The 15,882-nt window shown below is 40.6% G+C and overlaps 1 protein-coding gene and 1 pseudogene across 1 annotated transcript; both read left to right on the top strand.

Moving 5' to 3' along the window:
* On the top strand, positions 7,156-8,108 carry LOC102181321 (annotated as a pseudogene).
* LOC108633236 (olfactory receptor 52L1-like) lies at positions 13,731-15,415 on the top strand. Its single transcript, XM_018058916.1, has 2 exons — positions 13,731-13,768; positions 14,416-15,415. The coding sequence occupies exons 1-2, from the start codon at positions 13,731-13,733 to the stop codon at positions 15,413-15,415; spliced, it is 1,038 nt and encodes a 345-aa protein (XP_017914405.1).

Genomic DNA, 15,882 nt, shown 5'->3' with positions numbered 1-15,882 from the left:
GTTCAAAGGACTCTCAAGAGTCTTCTCCAACACCACAGTTCAAAAGCATCAATTCTTCAGTGCTCAGCTTTCTTTATATTCCAACTCTCACATCCATACATGACTACTGGAAAAACCACAGCTTTGACTAGATGGACCTTTGTCAGCAAAGTAATGTCTCTGCTTTTTCATATGCTGTCTAGGTTGGCCATAACTTTTCTTTCAAGGAGCAAGTGTCTTTTAATTTCATGGCTGCAGTCATTTTAGAGCAATGATTTTAGAGCCCCCCCCCAAATAAAATCTCTCACTGTTTCCACTGTTTTCCCACCTATTTTCTATGAAGTGATGGGATCAGATGCCATGATCTTAGTATTCTGAATGCTGAGCTTTAAGCCAACTTTTTCATTCTCCCCTTTCACTTTCATCAAGAGGCTCTTAAGTTCTTCTTCATTTTCTGCGGTAAGGGTGGTGTCATCTGCATATCTGAGGTTATCGATATTTCTCCCGGCAATCTTGCTTCCAGCTTGTGTTTCATCCAGCCCAGCATTTCTCATGATGTACTCTGGCTTCCCTGGTGGCTCAGATGGTAAAGTGTCTGCTTGCAATGCGGGAGACCCGGGTTTGATTCCTGGGTTGGGAAGATCCCCTGGGAGAAGGAAATGGCAATCCACTCCAGCACTCTTGCCTAGAAAGTCCCATGGATGGAGGAACCTGATAGACTACAGTCCATGGGGTCACAAAGAGTCGGACATGACTGAACGACTTCACTTTCACTTTCGACTTCGACTCTGCATATAAGTTAAATACGCATGGTGACAATATATAGCCTTGATATACTCCTTTCCCTATTTGGAACCAGTCTGTTGTTCCATGTCCAGTTCTAACTGTTGCTCCTTGACCTGCATACATATTTCTCAAGAGACAGGTCAGATGGTCTGGTATTCCCATCTCTTTCAGAATTTTCCACAGTTTATTGTGATCCACACAGACAAAGGCTTTGGCATAGTCAGTAAAGCAGAAATAGATGGTTTCTTGGAACTCTCTTGCTTTTTCGATGATCCAGTAGATGTTGGCAACTTGATCTCTGGTTCCTCTGCCTTTTCTAAATCCAGCTTGAACATCTGGAAGTTCACGGTTCACATACTGTTGAAGCCTGGCTTGGAGAATTTTGAGCATTACTTTACTAGCATGTGAGATGAGTGCATTTGTGCAGTAGTTTGAACATTCTTTGACATTACTTTTCTTTGGGATTGGAATGAAAACTGACCTTTTCCAGTCCTGTGGCCACTGCTGAGTTTTCCAAATTTGCTGGCATATTGAGTGCAGCACTTTCACAGCATCATCAAGCCCCATCTACTCATCATCATTTTTATATATTGTTGAATTTGATTTGCTAACCATTTGTAAAGGATTTTTATATCTCTGTTCATGAGGGTTATAGGCCTGGATTTTCTTGTTTTGTAAGTCTCTAATTTGTTGTCAGTTAATACTGACCTCATAAAATGAGTAGGAACGTGTTCCCTCCTTCCCTATTTTCTAAAAATTTGCACAGGATTGTTGTCTATTTGTTAACTGACAATATTTATCAGTAAAGACTTGGTCCAATTTCCTCCTTTTTACTTCATTGCCACAGATTTCCTCTTGGATTTCACTAATTCTTACTCATTCAGATATCATGTCTTTCTTCTCATGCCCAGAATATATGTAAGAAATCTACTAAGTCACTAATTTATTATCATCACTGCTTTGCTTAAACAACTCCCTTGTTCGTTGTCTTCCTTGAGCTCATATTTAACATGTAGTGTTATTCAGAAGAGCACTTAGGACGTGTTGCAACCTGGATCCAACCTCCCTCTTAAATCTCATTCCTCTCCACTAATCCTTCAATTTTCAGTTTTTGGCTATTCATCAAGAATTCCATACTTTAGTAGTTTTGGTGTCTTTAATGTTAATGTCTGATCCTGAAATATTCTATTCTCACTTTTCAACTTTCCTCTTAATATTGTTTCATTAGTATATCCTTCCTTGATTCCCACAGGCATAATTAGATTCTGTCTCCCCAAGGTGTTTCCATCTCTCCAAGGTGTGGCCACAGAAATCTTTGCTTGTACCTCTGCTTGCCTTTGGTGATGCTTTGCTTTAGCTTAATGTGTATCTTTCATCTGACTCTAAAAATCCATATTTCTTTCTTTCTTTTGCAACCCTTAAGAGGAACTCAAGAAATACTTTTATTGATCCAGATTATTGATCCAAATCCTCTTGAATGTTCTTGGAGATTTGGTCTTGTCCTGATCTCTTGATATTTTACCCAATTTCTGAATTTAGATGAGGATTTGAGGATTTCAGTTAGATGGTCCATGTTTATATTAATCTAATGTTTTAGTTTTAATAGTTTTCTTTTTTGGGGGCCAAAGGGCACATGGCTTGGAGGCTTTTAGTTCCCTGACCAGGGGTTGAACCTGTACCCTTAGCAGTGAAAGTGTGAAATCCTAACCACTGGCCTGCCACGGAACCCCCAACTTCTCTATTTTCTGAGTCTTAAGTTCTTGTTTCAGTTACTCATCCTCTCCTTCAGTTCCACTCGATTGACCTTTGTATTGCTCCTGCCTACTCATTCCTCCTCCGATGAGGTTGTGACCTGATATTTTCTACCGTATAAAACCAATATCCTGAAGTTTCAGAGATATCCTAGCATCCTCTAAGATGCAATGATCTGTCCTAAGCTCATTGTTACCAAGCTTGGCTTCAATGTCGGAAAGTTGAGTGCTTCACGTTAGTGTTCATAATCTTGGCTCTACCTAAAATGACACCTACCATGTCTTCTTCCCTCTGGAACTGGGTTAGTACCCTTAGAACGTGGCTTTCCTAAGTGGAGGAACTGATTCTGGGCAATGACCATTTCCAGTCAAATTGTGCTGCTCTCTTTTAATATAACTTGTGTTAACTTTTATCTTTCTAGTTAAGGATTATCCTTCTGAAGACATACAAATCTGGCCAAGTCCCGAACTACAAATTTTCATGTATTTGTTCTTATTTTTCCTTTGGCTTCATTAAAAAAAAAAAACAACAAAAACTTCTTTTCTTCAAAATACGAATACTTTGTTTCTTACTGGATTTGAAGAATCCATGAAGACTCATGCATACCACCACACATATCCTTTTATGTACACACTCCGTTTTTCTAATCCTCCTCAATCCAATGCAATGTCCAGATCCTCTATTCTCTTGAATATTCTCTCATAGATTAATCTGGCACCACTTTAAGGAGGGATTTTAGTGACTGGGTTGAGTCAAGTGTAGAGAAATTGGTTAAGAAGAGACAGAGCTGAAGGTAATCTCACTAAGGTGAGATAAGATATGGATGGCAATACCTACAGGACTTGGCCTGCCCTTGCGTCTACCATTTTGAAATCTAGTACAGGAGACATTTGGCATTTTCTCCAGCCTTATTCCATGGCCAGATTCTCTCATTTTATAAACACTGTCACCTATTAATCCATTCTTCCTCTCATAGTTCCACCTATGTCATGGGGTTATATAGGTAATTTGTAGCTGGTCCTGGTGTTGTCCCTCCCCATCTCCCTGCCCTCCTCTTACCTTCCCTAAATCAGGTTGCTTGGTGATCAAATTAGGTGGTCCCATTTCCCATCACAGGATGTCTCTCCTTGCTTCTGGTTGCAGGCCCTTAGCCCTTTCTTGACATGGCACCCTGGAGTATGATGTTCAAAATATTCCCCATTGGGGCTGTTCCTTGAGGACTCAGTAATAAGAAGAGACCTTGTTAGACCTTTGTTTGAAGAGGGAGCAGAGTACTAATTGGTATCTGGGTGGTGGGAGTTTCACTTTGGATCCCTATAGGCAGTGCCTGAAAATGTACCCATTAAATACTCTGTTCTTGGGACCTGACTGGTAGCTTAACTTCTCATTCCTCATAGGTCAGTGCACCTCTTTGGTGAGTAATATTTAAGGGTAGGCCCAAGGAAGAGAGATTCGAATAGGCTACATCTACAACTTAATTTTTTCCCCAAGCTTCCCAGATCTGAATAATCTGATAGGCTGTCTGGGGGTAAAAATGCATTGTATTGATAACAGTAGGGAAAAGGGGGAAATATCACCAATATTGATGATGTGTACATCATCATAGATCTATCTAGACCTTTCGTGTTGTATATGGGCTTCTCTGGTGCCTTATGTGGTAAAGAATCTGCCAGCAATGTGAGAGACCCAGATTTGATCTCTGGGTTAGGAAGATCCTTTGGAAAAGGGAATGGCTACCACTCCAGTATTCTTTCTTGGAAAATCTCATGGACAGAGGAGCCTGGCAGGTTATAGTCCATGGGGTCACAAAGAGTCGGGCACGACTGAGTGACTAACACTTTCACATTGTGTCATATACAAGCGGGGGGAATTGGGTGTGTGAGAATTACTTCCTCCAAAGCAGGCAAACATCCTGCTGGTTCTGGCTCAATAGTAAGTTATTTATAGGTTGACTCCTCCTTGAAGCCTGCAAGGCGAACCTTAGGGAAACATTTATGGAGGCCCCTACATCTGCCTCCAGGAATCCTCTAGCTCTAGGATTCTTAACCTTTACTATTTCCCTGATGGAAATAAAAGAGTTGAGCTTACTGAGTTAGACTTTCCCTTGAGGCATAAAGTTTATAATGAGGGACATTTGCTGGGTCCTGAGGGGATAGTTGGGCCATTAGATTTAACTATTTCCTACACAGTCCTGAAGACACTGTTTCATTCCACAAAGTGGGTTGAGGCTTAAGGTTGGGCAACTTTTTGGATAATCTGAAGCATGTGCTCAGGTGATCAAAGCCACATTTCTTGACATCTTCCAACACTCCTTCCCTCACAGCACCATATTCTGGGGATGCTGAGGGAAACAATGTGTGTTGGGAGGGAGAAAGGGAACATTATCTGGGAGGATATAGTATTTTTGACTGGGTGGCTCTGAGTTACTACTAAACAACATCCACATATGAGATGAAACAACCTTTTTTTTTTTTTTTTTTGGAACCTATCATCTTTTGTCAAATCAAATGCATTGCCTCTGAATTGCCAAAGTTTCTGTTGCTCTTAATCAGATAGCTCCTAATGCATCATTTACTTCTCGTAATTCAGTGATAATAAAATGACTGTTTTTAGCATTTGATAAGGAATTTTCACATATTGTATGTCATTGGATTCTCATAATGATCTTGTGAGATAGATTTTAGTATGTTCATTTCACATGTGAGGACACTAAGGCTTGAAAACGGTTAGATGTTTTGCTTAAAGTCACACAGCAGACATATGGCAGAAATAGTACCTTGAACCAGGATCTTGACTTCTGGTCCAGTGTTTATTCCAAGACACCAGAACTACAGGTCCACTCAAATCTCCTTCTCTTCCAAGCCCTTATGCCTTCTGCTGTTATCACATAGTCTCCTTAGCAGCTATGGTTGAAGGTATCGGCAACAGTCATGTAATTTCTCTTGGAGAGAAAAGCAAAATGTTCCTGGTCATTTTAAAGCTGCACTGTTCCTTCTTATTTTAATTTCCTTTTAAAAATTGTAGTATAATTGCTTTACAATGTAGTGTTAGTTTCTGCTCTATGATGAAGTGAATCAGTTATATGTATTCAATGTAATATTACTCAGGCATAAAAAGGAATGAAATTGGGTCAACTGTAGAGATGTGGCTAGACCTTGAGTCTGTCATACAGAATTGAGTAAGTCAGAAAGAGAAAAACAAATATTGTATGTTAATGCATATATGTTCCTTCTTTTCTGAACTATGCTCCTGGGCTAACTTCTGCTCCTTTCCCTCATGTTTAGAGACTCCTTCTGCTGCCACTGAAAGTATGAGAGGAACCCAGCTGTAATGTCTCTGCCTGGAATGTGAATCACTCTTATGCTCCAAAACCCTCTCAGACCCTGGGCCCAGGTCCCTGCATGTCCTTGTGCTTTTCTCTGGCATGAGAGGATTGCGGTCCCGCAGATGTTGGGGGATGCTGGGAGACACCTAATCCCCAAGTAGTTCTTCATTTGCCATGCTATTTGGTTCCTGTGCTACCCAGTCCTGGCCACAGTGCCCTGGGCGTTCCTCCTCTGCCCCATAGCAGTCACTGTTCACTCAAAGACAAGACGATAACCTCCTAGCTCGTGCGTCAGTGGATGCGAGTTCTTGTCTGATTCTGTCACTAATAACCCTGGGGTTCTGGGTCTTTTACTTATTTCTAGACCTTAGTTTTCTAACCTACAAAATGACGGTTTGAGCATAGTACATGTTGAGGATATGTATAATTCTGTACACTTTATGTGATTACATGAAAAGCTGAATTGGAAGGTATATCTGATCACTTTATTTCCTGTTCTTAGCAGTATAGCTGTGATATAGAGTTTTCGAATTTCATATGATTATTATTAAAAAAGTTTCTGTTTATTCCAGGTCACCACAACTCTGAACTTTGTGTCTACCCCTGTACAATACCACCTTGAAGGAGTGGGAGATACAGGAGGTGGTGAAATCAGATCTCTATTGAGATTTTGGGGAAAGAAGCAAGATATACATTTGTGAAATGATTGGGGAATAACCCAAGGAAGAATCTAATCAATGTTGGAGTCATCAGGGACCATTTATTCCATAACCTGGAAGTCAGTGGAGTTTGGAGAAGTGGAATGTCTCCAAATTGAGGAATTTTCCAGGTGTTAGGATTTGGGGCAGTTTCAGATGAAGGTTGGTTATATAAGACTTATATGAGGTCTGTGCTAATTAGATCAATCACTAGCATTCAGAATTTGGGAATAAGATCATGATGGGAAGGAGTTTCATTTACAACAGTTCCTGGGCATCTACTTGAATCTGTGATTTGCTTAAATTATGTGAATTGCTCCAGGTCACAGATATAGTAGGAAGCATAATTCTGGAAACTGGTTTCTGCTTTTTTTTTGTTCAATGCATTTCCCACTGGACCAAGCTGACTTGCCTCTTCTGTGTTTAAAGATCTTGCAGAAACATTGACATAATTGAAATTACTTTTGACTATTTTCTTAGAATAATGGGGGAAGACTGATGGTGATGGTGGAGTTAGTGAGACCACATATTCTGAGCTCCTAACCTTCTCATTGAATTTAACCTGCTTGCCTTTCTTTGCAGGGGCATTTCACACTTCTAAGTGAGATGACCACCATGACTTTTTCCAATAATTCTCATCTCTTCTCACATACTTTCTTCTTGGCTGACATCCCAGGATTGACTGCTGTCCACATTTGGATCTCACTTCCTTTTTGCTTCATGTTCTTTCTCGCAGTAACTGGGAATGGTGTCCTGCTTTTTGTCATCCAGACAGAATGCAGTCTTCACCAGCCCATGTTTTTATTTCTTGCCATGCTCTCCTTTGTTGACCTGGTTCTCTCTCTCTCCACTCTGCCCAAGATGCTGGCCATTTTCTGGTTTGGTGCTATAGCCATCGGCTCCTACTCCTGTCTTTTCCAGATGTTCTTCATCCATGCATTCTCTTCCATGGAATCGGGAGGGCTGGTGGCCACGGCCCTGGACCACTTTGTGGCCATCTATAACCCACTATGTTACGCAACCATTCTTACCCTGGTAGTTGTTGCCAAGACTGGAGGCCTGGTGGTGCTTTGAGGCGTGGGTTTGACCACCTCCTTTCCAAGCCTGGCCCCTTGGCTGTCCTACTGTGGCTCCCACACAATTGCCTACACCTACCATGAGCATATGGCAGTGGTGAAACCGGCCTGTGGGGCCCCCACCATGGATAACCTCTATGCCTTTGCTGTGGCGATTTTTCTTGGTGCTGGAGATGTGGCCTTTATTGCCTACTCTTATGGCAGATTGTGAGGACCTTGATTCATTTGCCTTCATTTGAGGCACGTGCTAAAGCAGACAGCACATGTACAGCTCACATCTGTGTCATTCTCTTTTTCTACAGACCAGGCTTTCTTTCTGTAATCATGCAGCGCTTTAGCCAACCCACAGCCTCCGCTGCGAAAGTCATCCTTGCCAGTCTCTACTTGCTGTTTCCTCCTGCACTGGACCCCATTGTCTATGGAGTCAAGACCAAGCAGATCTGGGAGCACCTGTGTAAAATTCTAAGTCTCAACCGTATTGATCCCACCTGAGTGTAGTTCTCATTAGTTGGACCTCAGGGGCCAAGGTGACCCTCCCCTGTGGGATGGGAGCCCCATAAGACCATGATACTTACCTGGTGGGGACAAAGAAGAGAGAGCAAATGAAGTTACCCTGAGTGTTTAGAAGTTGGGAAATCTCTTCTGAGACCTATGGTGTTTAGATATTTGGATGAAAATCGAGAAGGGCTGGGGAGTATATCAGTTGATCAATCAGCAAGTACTTCTTTGGATACCTTTTCCCCTAAAAGTTTGTTATTTACTTGTCTTGACAAAATAAGTGCATCAGGTAATTAAGAAATAATTAGACTTTAATAGACCTGGATCAAGTGACTCAGGAGTTCATATGAAAACATGGGCCACCTCCCACCACCATGATGCTGACACATAGCCTGTCTATGGAAGCAGTAAGTCTCCCTCTATCAGAAAAACTTTGGCATCACAGAAACTGGGGTGGCAAATTTTGGAGATACTTTAAGTCTTAAGATTATGAGAGAAACTGTAAAATATTCATGTTCCATCTGACCCCAAAATTGCCATAACATTTGAAGTCTTTATTCTTTGTATTTTTCTAGCCTGTTTCTGAGATGGCTGACCTTCTATGGCTCTTATAGTATTATGTATTTCTAACTTCTCAGGTTAATACTAATTCTTTATTTCCTTATTTTTAGCCTCTGGTACAAAGACCTGAGTTAAAGTTTATTGCACACAATATTATTGTTCTAATTCTTGCTTTGTCTGTTTATTTTCTGTCTTCATTTCTAACTCTCTTGCCCATTGTCTTCTAGTTTCTACCGCTGGTTCTCACTGTAATGTTTCTTGTATGCTGTTAAGTATTTACATACTCTTGCAATATACGTAGTGTTGAGTGAGTGTTATATATTTGTAATAACATGTTACCTTCTTTAGTTCTTCATGAGTCCAGCTTCCTCCAGTTATGTATTGTCAGGGCTCTTCCTAATGGAAATGCATCATCCTGTCCTTTTTCTTGACATTTCTACTCATCTTGAATTTCAAGTCAAACCTTACCTTCTTGAGGAAGGTTTTTTTGAACTAGATAAGGTCACCTGTTTTTTGAACCCAGAGCTTTGTGTGTATTTATCTCATTATCCATCACAATATACGTACTGATTGAATGAATGATCTCTGTCCCCCATCTTTAGTAAATTGTGAGTTAAATGTGTTGTTTTCTTATCATAGTACCTGGCATATAATAGGCTCTCAATAAATGCTTGTTCAATAAATATATCTCATTCTTTTCATGGACTGTGTCATCACTAGCATATTTCCTCATCAGTCACATTGTGTTTTTCCATAAATAAATATATAAATCTTCATAAGTGTAACAGTAGGTACTAATACATTTTTATTGGAGAAATTAAATAAATTTTCACAAAAATGTTATTGCCATTGCAATCATTATTTATAGTACTGTCTTCACTATCATTTTCATGACTAAGGGCACATTAACTGAGTCTTTTCAGTTGTTATAAGTTCAACTGGTGGTATTTTGGATACTATATAAGCATATTAGAGGACATATTTATAACACAGACTCTGCTGTGCAGAAGCAAGGAACAAAGAGAAAACTAGCATTTGTTTTTCTTTTCTTTATTTGCTCTCCCTTTCTTCATTATTTTCTTCTTGACCCTGAGTATTTACCAGGCTGTCAGTGTGCTGGTGAAATGAACTTGAAAATGTAGAAATTATGATAAAATGCGACAGTGCTATGGTAAAGATTGGTTCTAAGTTATAGAGTATTAATTCTCAGTGGGAGGCCATGGGAAGAGATGGGACATGGGTTAGACTGGGTTTAGACTGATGCTATAAATGACCAGAATTTAGAGACTATGAGCCTGAATTGTTGGGTGGGTAAGTGGACCAGGATTAAATTTATGGTCCCTATGGGGAGTCTGCCTCAGTCCTCTAAAGTGGCTTCTGTTCTATGCACACTGTATGATCCCATATTTTTCTCTGTTAAATATTAATCTTCAATATTATTAGTAAGAAGAAAGCTTTTCAAAGAAAGGGCAAAAAGAGAGGACCCCCTTTCTCTTTTCCCTGCTCCACTGATAGGAGTGGAAGAAAGATCGGCAGAAGAGAGGGAGCAGCCAAAGCTGCTCCATCAAAGCTCCATCAGAGCTCAAAGCTCTTACTGATGGTAATTACCACTCAAACCTCCATCCACCTAAGGTATCTCCCTCTAGAGCCCTGTGGCTTCTCCCTCTTTGTATTGATATTAGTGTAAAACTTTGATAATATGAGAAGCTCTTGTTGTTTTCCTCTTATTCTGTGGTACCCTGAAGCTTAGAGAATAAAACTGCATTATACATAAACTCTGTCATTTAATGTCTACTAAATGTGTATGAAGATGGTACTCTCATAGTTCTCATATTTTTCTAATGAAAATGTTACACTTCCTACTAAGTGGGGAACATCCATTTTCTCACGCTTCTTTTACCTCTGGTTTGGAAGTGAGTTTACTGTTCTTGTTCCCAAATGCAATGTTCAGTAAAAACAGACTAGCAAACAAACAAGCGCAGACTGCTGCTTTCGAGGTTCATGTCATTCATGGATATCATCCTCTACCTCTTGCTGTTACTAATATCTCTTCTTTCATCAAATGATGATTTAATCAATATCTTCTTTATTATTTGGCTACCCATAGTCCTGGAGGGAGACTTCAGGGTGAATGACCCATTGAACACTCTAGGTTTTCTTATTCTTCATTTCTTTATTACCAAAAGTCCTATCTCATTTACCGATTCCCATGACATATACTTATACTTGAACCTCGTTAAAGATTGCTATGCTTGTTTCCAACAGATGTCCCATCATCTATGCATCATTCCTTCCTATCCACACTCTTAGTGTGAGACTTAATAATGAGATTCTGATTGTGTTTCAACCTTCTGCTTAAAATCTTCATAACTTTCTGCTGGCCTTTAAAATGACCCAAAAACGTGCATGTTACAGTCTTACTTACAGGCCAGGCTAAATTCCTGAGAACTACATTCCCCAGTGTCATGATTTCTTCAGGTCTTTGACAATACCAAGCTCCCTTCTCTCTTGCCTCAGGAATTTTGTATCCTCAGCTTACTCTCACCCCTCTCTTCATTTTAACCCATTCTTTTGGTCATGAACTTGAATTTAGGATGGCTTCCCTGAACTCTCCAGGCAGAGAATGTTCTCATAAAACACTTTAGTTTTGACTTATAACACTTATAACTTCTATTAGTTATTCTTATGATCATGTATTTAAAAGTATCATTCCATGATCTGTGATCACAAGGACCATTTTATCACGTCAGCTGTTGGTGGCTGTTTTTTTGTCCAACATCTATTAGAGCACTTAGATTTGGTAGATATTTAATATCTATTGAATAAATGAATAACTGAGACTTCCTGCTAGCTATAAGTGAAATGTTTGTAGACTGGAAGAATGAAAAGACTGCACTAGAAACTTTATCCCAAAGATGAACATGGTCCCTGGGGTGGACTGGTAGCTGCTTTATCTGAGATGGGACCAAGGGAAGAGTTTACCTGGTGATGGAAAGATATGATAAAGAAGATCTTAGCCTATCTCATTGGAAACTTCCTGGGATGAGTTTTCTGAGATGTGTATTTATCCTATACTTGCTATAGTATTGAAGCTGATGTTTGTATGCTTGCCACAATTCCCCAAAGAGAAGCAGAGTGCTCAATTCACCTGAGACAGGTGGCATTCATCTTAGGTTCCCTAGAATAAACCTAATGCAGAGATTTATATGTAGGTGGCTTATTTTGAAGTATGCTTGGAAATAACACCTGTCAAGAGTGAAGGAAGCAGGATGAGGCAGAGAAAGAAGTTAAACTGTGATCCAGTTATCCCAGATGCTGATGTTGACTCCATAGGGATGCTCTTGAGCTGGGATGGTACTTCAATGTTGTTTCATATAGGAGAAAATATGTCAGGATGTTGTATTTGTACATAGACCAGTCATTGAGCAAGATCTACACTCAGGAAAGAGAAGCAATTTTGTGTGAATCAGCTCTTTGTCCAAAGGAATGGCTCAATTATGGTAACTTTTAGCACACAACATTCACGATAGATGGAAGATAGAACATACTGAAGTACAAAATCCACTGAAGTATTTATTGGGTCTGAGTTTGACCTGTGAATATGAGAAGTCTGAGCTTATACAGCAATGTGGGGTTTCTTAGCTTCCTGAACATGAAATTTCTTATCATAGTAATCAGGATGTACAGGCTTAGAAATGATGACCAACACTGGACCAACATTAGCCATCTGGTCAGGGGTAGGTACCACTCCTTGCTTACCCAATCAGCTATCCTGGGACAGCAGACTTAGCTCTGTGTGCCTCTAACCAATCGGGAGGTTACCTTTGGCTCTGTTCAGATGGGTTTGCGTGGCCTCTGGGACCTACCAATTGGTAATAACATCTTCCCTGCTCAGTACCTGTTCACAGTCACCAGGACTGCTATGGAGAAGTATCATAATAGGCTTTGCCTTTGAGGTAAGATTACAGAACCAGCTATGAGTTTGTGTATAATTTATAGTAAACTGATATACATCATTTAATTAATATTTATAAACACTTGTAAGACATAATATTTGCTTTACCATCAGATGAGGCATCATAGACAGAGAGTTTAAGTATCATACCAAGATTTCATTTAGAATGTGAATGGTGCAGAATTAAAATTTTAATCTGTCTTCCTGCACAGCTTGTGTTAGCCTGTTACATCATGAAGTCTCTGCCAGCTAGCTGATAATTATAAATTTCAATAAGACATGGTCCTTTACTTGATATAAATCATGAAGACACTGAAAGAATTTCTATGATACAGATAAAACAGAAAATTGTGGATGAACAAAGAAGGATAATAAAATAAAATGCCCATAACTCAATCAGTGGTTCAAACATAGTCAGTGAATTCTTTTTAAGAGGCAGAAGACAGTGGACTCTGAAGTTTGAAGAAGCAGCAATTCAGATAAAGAGGAGGACAAAGAATACTTAAAAAGGCCCATGTAAAATAGGATGGTATACTCATATAATTCGAAAAACAAGTAAACTATACATGTGGGAATATTTTAAGTGCAAGTCAAAGTGATACAAAAAGATAGACTTTGAAAACCTTGTATACCAGTCATAAATGTAGGTTTTATTTCACAGATTAAATGAACTAAAAAAACTTAACTGTAGGAGTGACATGATGACATCTGCATTTTAGATGCATTTAAGAACCCTTTGGCTTGAGAATAAAGAGTGGATTGAAAGGATAAGTGACAAAAGCGGAGAGATTTAAGGAAACAATCCAGTTTGGAGGAGTAGGGAGTATGACCTAAACACTGACACTGGGGGTTGAGAAAAAGAAGTGGATATAAGAAGGGTTAAAAATCCAGTCCACAGATACTGTGATTATGTAAAAAGGATGAGAGACAGAATTGTGCATGCTCAGGGGCTCGCACTGAGTAATGTCAGAATCTCTCTGTAGCCCACCAGGCTCTTCTGTCCAAGGGACTTTGCAGACAATAGAGACATAATAAGCAAGGGTCATTTCAAGTTCGTATATTGGGTTGGAAAGGTTGACAGTGATATAATTCACAAAAACATGGCAAAAGTGAAGTGGAGCAGATTTAGGAAGAATAGGTAAGTTAATTCAGTCTTGAATATGTTGAGCATGTGGTACAGATATTTAGGAAGCAAGTGGAAAAGTGGATTTGTGTTTCAGAAAGATATCTGACATAAAAAAAGCTGTTTGGAAGTATATAAATTAAAGTATATAAATATTAAACTCATGTGAGCTCAATCAGGGATAAAGTACAGAATATGGAAGAGAGGAAAGAGTGAACCCTTGGAATCAGCAACATATAACTAACAGGTAAATGTAGAAAGTGGTGGACTGGGGATATAAGAGAAACACTGGTGGAGGGCTAAGTCATGGAATCTGAGGAATACTAATTTAAAAAACAGCAGACTGATTTATAGTGTTGATCAATGCCAAGGGGCAAAAAAAGAATTCTTCTGTGTAGACAATTTCAGACTAGAAGTAATTGAATGTTTGAGTTTCAACATATCTCTAAAAGCAGCCTATGCTTACCCTTATCCCTTAATGAAACTAGTCTCTCTTAATTAAGATATGTGGATATCTTGCCTTTGCTAAATTATCTGAAGAAAAAGAGATTTTCCTCCTAGTATCTGATTTTATTCTCTTGTGTTACAGTTTAAACTTCTTTCTTCATCTCATGAAGATGGTAGCCAGATCTGGACAATGTGATAATCCATAAAGAATGAAGAAATCATGATTTTGTTTTTTTTGCCTTTTCCCTTTCCAAGCCATTGATGAAAACCCTGAGTAATTCCAGCTGGAGGCTGATGCAGCCATCCTTCTTCCTGGTCGGCATCCCAGGTTTAGAGGAAAGCCAGCACTGGATAGCACTGCCGCTGTGTGTCCTTTACCTCCTTGCCCTGCTGGGCAATGTCACCATCCTCTTCACCATCTGGACTGACCCATCCTTGCAGCAGCCTATGTACCTCTTTCTGGCCATGCTCTCTGGCATTGACCTGGTCCTGGCCTCCTCCACTGCACCCAAAACCCTTGCAGTGCTCCTGGTTCATGCCCATGAGATCGGGTACACCGCCTGTCTGGTCCAGATGTTCTTCATCCATGCCTTCTCTTCCATGGAGTCAGGTGTACTTGTAGCCATGGCTCTGGATCGCTATGTAGCCATCTGTCGCCCTCTGCACCATTCTACCATCCTGCATCCCAGGGTCATAGGGCGCATCGGGATGGCGGTGCTGGTGCGGGGGATGCTCCTCCTCCTCCCCTTCCCCATCTTGTTGAGGAGACTTGTCTTCTGCCAGGCCACCGTCATAGGCCATGCCTACTGTGAGCACATGGCCGTGGTAAAACTAGCCTGCTCAGAGAGCACAGTGAACCAAGCCTATGGGCTGGCAGTGGCGCTGCTTGTGGTTGGTCTCGATGTCCTGGCCATTGGTGTTTCCTATGCCCTCATCCTGCGGGCAGTGCTGAAGGTACCAGGGGGTGAGGCCCGACTTAAGGCCTTTAGCACATGCGGATCTCACATTTGTGTCATCCTGGTCTTCTATGTGCCTGGAATGTTCTCCTTCCTCACTCACCGCTTTGGCCAGCAGGTGCCCCATCACGTCCATGTTCTTCTGGCCACACTCTACCTCCTGGTGCCACCTGCACTCAATCCTCTGGTCTATGGGGTGAAGACTCAGCAGATCCGCCAGCGAGTACTCAGGGTGTTTGACATAAAAGGACTGATCTGAACACATCCCAAACATTTTCTTCAGAGGTTCTTTCCAGCCATGCTGCTGGGAGCCCGTGGTTGGTGTTGGCCAAATGGATAGAGTCCACTGCTATTGTGAGAAGCTCTTCTGGTTGTAATAGTCTCATGGCAAAGAGCATCATGAACACTTGGCTCCACGGCTGACTGGAGTGTGCCTGGAGAGCCTGATTGTGAATATTTCCTCCGTTCTTTATTTCCTAATCCAAACATTTCTCTATTCTTGGTAACAGAGGTGTTCGGGGTTAGGAGACACACACGATGGTCCTGGATATGCCGTTTTCTCTGTCTAATGACTGACTGTGCAACATCTCCTAGAGTGTGTATGGAAAGTTCCAATGTTTGTCTGGTTTTAGTTCTGAGTGTCATCAAAATTTGTAAGTGCTATGAGCTTCAGGTCACTAGGCTCCTGTGTAATAAGAACATTTCTCAAATCATTTGAGACAGTCA

The sequence above is a fragment of the Capra hircus genome, chromosome 15, assembly GCF_001704415.2.
Source record: "Capra hircus breed San Clemente chromosome 15, ASM170441v1, whole genome shotgun sequence".
NCBI classification, from domain to species: Eukaryota; Metazoa; Chordata; class Mammalia; order Artiodactyla; family Bovidae; genus Capra; species Capra hircus.
This window is presented reverse-complemented; position numbering and strand designations above follow the sequence as displayed.